The sequence below is a fragment of the Micropterus dolomieu genome, linkage group LG01 (genome assembly GCF_021292245.1).
Source record: "Micropterus dolomieu isolate WLL.071019.BEF.003 ecotype Adirondacks linkage group LG01, ASM2129224v1, whole genome shotgun sequence".
In the NCBI taxonomy this organism is placed as follows: domain Eukaryota; kingdom Metazoa; phylum Chordata; class Actinopteri; order Centrarchiformes; family Centrarchidae; genus Micropterus; species Micropterus dolomieu.
The window spans coordinates 45,754,835-45,758,992 of NC_060150.1; the positions used below are offsets into that span (position 1 = coordinate 45,754,835).

Genomic DNA, 4,158 nt, shown 5'->3' on the forward strand with positions numbered 1-4,158 from the left:
TTTGTCAAGCTAAAAGCAACAATGGATATTGAAATATAATAAAATAATCAAACAAAAGCTCCAGAAAAAGCTGTTAAGTGGATTTTAAGTTATTCACTCTCAAAGAATCAGTAGTATTATCCACAAAAATGTTTCTGTAAAGACCACTTAGTTTAAAACACTGTAGTGCTTATTTCCATCATTTAAACTTCATTTAAGTTGCAACATTTTGACCAAAACACATTTTAATTCCCTCCCTGTTCTCAATCCAGGTGAGAACAGGGAGGGAACCTGAAGCTGAAATAGTCAGTTCAGACTCAGTGAGTGTTAATCCAACACTTTTATTTTTTACTGTCAAAGTCTCTGAGTCAGTTTTCTCCCTGTGTACTGTGTGTGTGTGTATGCATGTGTTACTTCCTGTTCTCTCAGTCTTGTCTGTGTCAACAAACTTGTTCTTCTTGATTCTTGTGATCTGAGCTCACACTCAGTGTTACTGTTTTACCTCTCAGACTGACTGAAGTCCAGAAGATGAGTGTTTGTATGGAGGAAGAGGAGGACAGAGCAGAGTCTCCAGGATCCAGCTGTCTGTCTATGAAGAGTGTCCGGTCCAAAGCTGATCCTCTATTATTCAGTAATGAACAAGGACCCTCAGACACAAAGTAAGAGAACTTCTACTAACCCATTTATATGTGTCATTAAACCTTACCTCTGTTGATGTGATGGTTTCTGGTGTTTTGTTTGTATGTTAACATTTCTAGCAAAATGTAATTGCTAACTAAAATTATTTTGTGACACAGAGAAATCATTAGTGCTATCTTCCTCTTAGTGTCTGTGACAGCTGTCAGTCACAGCTTACTTTTAAACCTCCTAATTATGGACAGCAGCAACAGTTTGTGTGTTTATAGCTTCCTATATGGCTTCATCGGAGAATTTATCAAGGATTCATGTGATATGAATTAAAACATCTTGGTGTTTGCAGAGTTCAGTCCGACAGACAGAGAGCAGAGTCTGCAGTATCCAGCTGTCTGTCTATGAAGAGTGACTGGTCCAAACAGTTTCATCCTCCACTCTTCAGTGATGAACCTGGACCCTCAGACACAAAGTAAGAGACTGTTTTTACTCTAAACTGACCTAAACTGGAGATGATGCATTGAGGATGAAGACAAGATGTTAAAAGATATTCATGATGCAGAACTATTAGTGCAGATACTGTTTCAAACTATGACAACATGGCAACGACATGCAGTTCACTGACACCATAAAACAACCGGCTCCCAGCAAAACACCAACAACAATAAAGGTTTATGTGCTGAAGCCCATCAGACCAAACGGGTTCAGATGATGTCGACTAAGAACAAAGTGAGCATTAGTAAAGCTGGAGAGACACAGAGAAAATCACCTTAGCTTGCTGGCTAACGCCGAGCAGTTGTTAATGTTATCCAGTGCAAAGTTATATCGCTTTCCACATTACTTCACCAACTAACGCGACCCATGTTACTATCCTGTGTACCACTGTTGATTTATCCTGCAAGAAAGGATGTAATGGTAAAAAGCAAATGTGGAGCGATTTGTTTACTAACGTTAGCCTATAGTGATGCAGCCAGGAGCAGCCAGCTAACGCTACAGTAGCTCGGACCTGCCGCTGTTTGCTTCGTAACGTTCAGTTTAGCTTTATTGCCTTTTACCGATACTCAGGTACACATAATATACAACCCAGAGGAAGAGCCATGCACTAACACTACAGTAAAGTTACTTACTGCGGTCTTATTGTTATAAAGAGTGACACAATCTCATTATAATATTCAGTATAGCTCACTACCCGTTTCATTATCATCCAATACATTTAGCTGTGCAGACATTGCTGAGCCTCCCGTGAAACATAGTAAAGACAGTTACTGAAATGCAGTCACTGTAACTTTATCATGTAATGACCATGAATAAGTTCAACATCAAGCTGATAAAAATATTACTGTAACGTTGCAGTAGGGATTTACCAGAGTTTCCAGTATATTGTGTGAAGCTGTCTCCCTGTCTGTCTATAGCCGCTGTCACACTGCTGTTTTTTCCAGGAGGATTGTGCCGATATGTGGCTTGCTGCACTGAATGAAGTAAAATTACATTGAAGTAACAGAGCCTGAACATGTCTGATTGAAAAGCCACAGCCTGCATGTTGGTGTTCCTGCGTTTATTGCAGGATTTCTGTATGAAAGCGGTTGTGTTTCGGATTATGCTCGCTCATGAGTTCAAGCGAGCACGCGTACGAGCACACGCCTGGTAGCAATCTTAAATCCGCACCGCTGGTGGCTGCTGGAAACTACATAATGCACCTTTAATAGCTGACAGTAGAGAGTGACAGGAAAGATTACGGGAATGACTTACAAGAAAGGAAACTGCCTGGACGTAGACCTGTGACGCCACCGTTACATGCTTTGTGTCTGAGACTGTTGGTCTACCACAATTATTTAGACCATTTCTAACCTCAGTTCAAACTGACACAAGCTGAGCTTACCAGAGGGACTGTAAAACAGTGAAGGACATAATCAGTTCCCTTTACTTGGAGAGTTTTACTGTGAAGGAGCTGCAGGAAGTGTTGCGTTTGTATTAATAACAAACTACAGGCAGAGCATTAAATGCTTTAATGTATTAAGACATTCAAAAAGCAGTTAATTAGAGTTTCTGAAAGCTGAAATAAAAGGAACAATCATCTTCATTACAGACTGAAAGCTGAATTTAAACAGAAAAGTAACGACACTTTTTACTTTTCTCTGTGACCATTTGAGCTTCTACACAGTGTCGGACAAATCTGGGTATTTTTCAACAATAAGAAACTAATCATTTTAGTTCTAATGAAATGTCTTCACAGAGAGAGGAAGAGGAGTCCTGTTTCTGTGGAGGAGCAGCCGTCCTGCTGTGCTTTGTGTCAGGACGTCCTGAAGGATCCAGTCTCTACCAGCTGTGGACACTGGTTCTGCAGAGAGTGTATCACCTCATACTGGGACCAGTCTGCTTCATCAGGAGACTCCTCCTGTCCCCAGTGTGGAGAAAGATCCAGAACAAGAGCTGGACTGCAGACAGCCAGTCAGAGCAGCTCTGTACAAAGTAAGACTGCACATCTGTCTGCTGATGTCATCATGTCTGAAAACAGGACTTTCTGTTTAATTACAGGGGCATGTGTTTTTTGTTTTATTATCAAAATATCATAAATTCAAATACATTTTTATTTATCTGCATTCTTGCTCTCTGTTTAGTCACAGAAAATGTTTTCTTCTCTTTCAGCAGACAGTGGTCTGCAGCAGGTTTTAGATGAACATAAGATCAGTCTTAGGCGGAGATGTGAACGTGTGACTGAAGGAAGTGATGAAACAGGAAGTGGAACCCTCCTCAACAGGATCTACACTGAGCTCTACATCACAGAGGGACAGAGTGAAGAGGTTAATACCCAACATGAGGTGAGGCAGATTGAGACAGCTTCTAAAATGGATACCCTCCATGAAACTCCAATCAAGTGCCACGACATCTTTAAAGCCTTACCTGGCCAACAGAGACCCATCAGAGTGGTTCTGACCAACGGCGTCGCTGGCGTTGGAAAAACCTTCTCAGTGCAGAAGTTCACTCTGGACTGGGCAGAGGGCTTGGAAAACCAAGATATCAGTCTGCTGATTCTGCTTTCGTTCAGGGAGCTGAACTTGATCAAAGATGAACAGTACAGTCTTCTCACGCTGCTCCATGTTTTCCATCCAACATTACTGAAGGTCCCAGCAGAGAAGCTCGCCGTCTGGAAACTGTTGTTCATCTTTGACGGCCTGGATGAAAGCAGACTTTCATTAGATTTCCACAACAGTGAGGTTGTGTCTGATGTCACACAGAAGTCATCAGTCAACCTGCTGCTGACAAACCTCATCAAGGGGAATCTGCTTCCCTCGGCTCTCGTCTGGATAACTTCCCGACCTGCAGCAGCCAACCAGATCCCTCTATCATGTCTTGACAGGGTAACAGAAGTACGAGGCTTCACTGACGCCCAGAAGGAGGAGTACTTCAGGAGGAGAGTCAGTGATGAAGAGCTGTCCAGCAGAATCATCTCACACATCAAGACCTCCAGGAGCCTCCACATCATGTGTCTAATCCCAGTCTTCTGCTGGATCACTGCTACAGTTCTGGAGCACATGTTGACTACAGAGC

At 42.2% G+C, this 4,158-nt stretch overlaps 1 protein-coding gene across 1 annotated transcript in view; it reads left to right on the forward strand.

The window, feature by feature from the left end:
- The first annotated feature begins 487 nt into the window (after positions 1-487).
- LOC123983492 (NACHT, LRR and PYD domains-containing protein 12-like) overlaps positions 488-4,158 on the forward strand; it is a 22,971-nt gene continuing 19,300 nt past the window's right edge. The window contains exons 1-4 of the mRNA XM_046069782.1: positions 488-638; positions 959-1,081; positions 2,843-3,078; positions 3,256-4,158. The exon at positions 3,256-4,158 is cut by the window's right edge and continues 934 nt beyond it. Coding sequence (XP_045925738.1) covers positions 508-638; positions 959-1,081; positions 2,843-3,078; positions 3,256-4,158 — 1,393 coding nt within the window. The 5' untranslated portion in view covers positions 488-507. The remainder of the gene's footprint in view (positions 639-958; positions 1,082-2,842; positions 3,079-3,255) is intronic.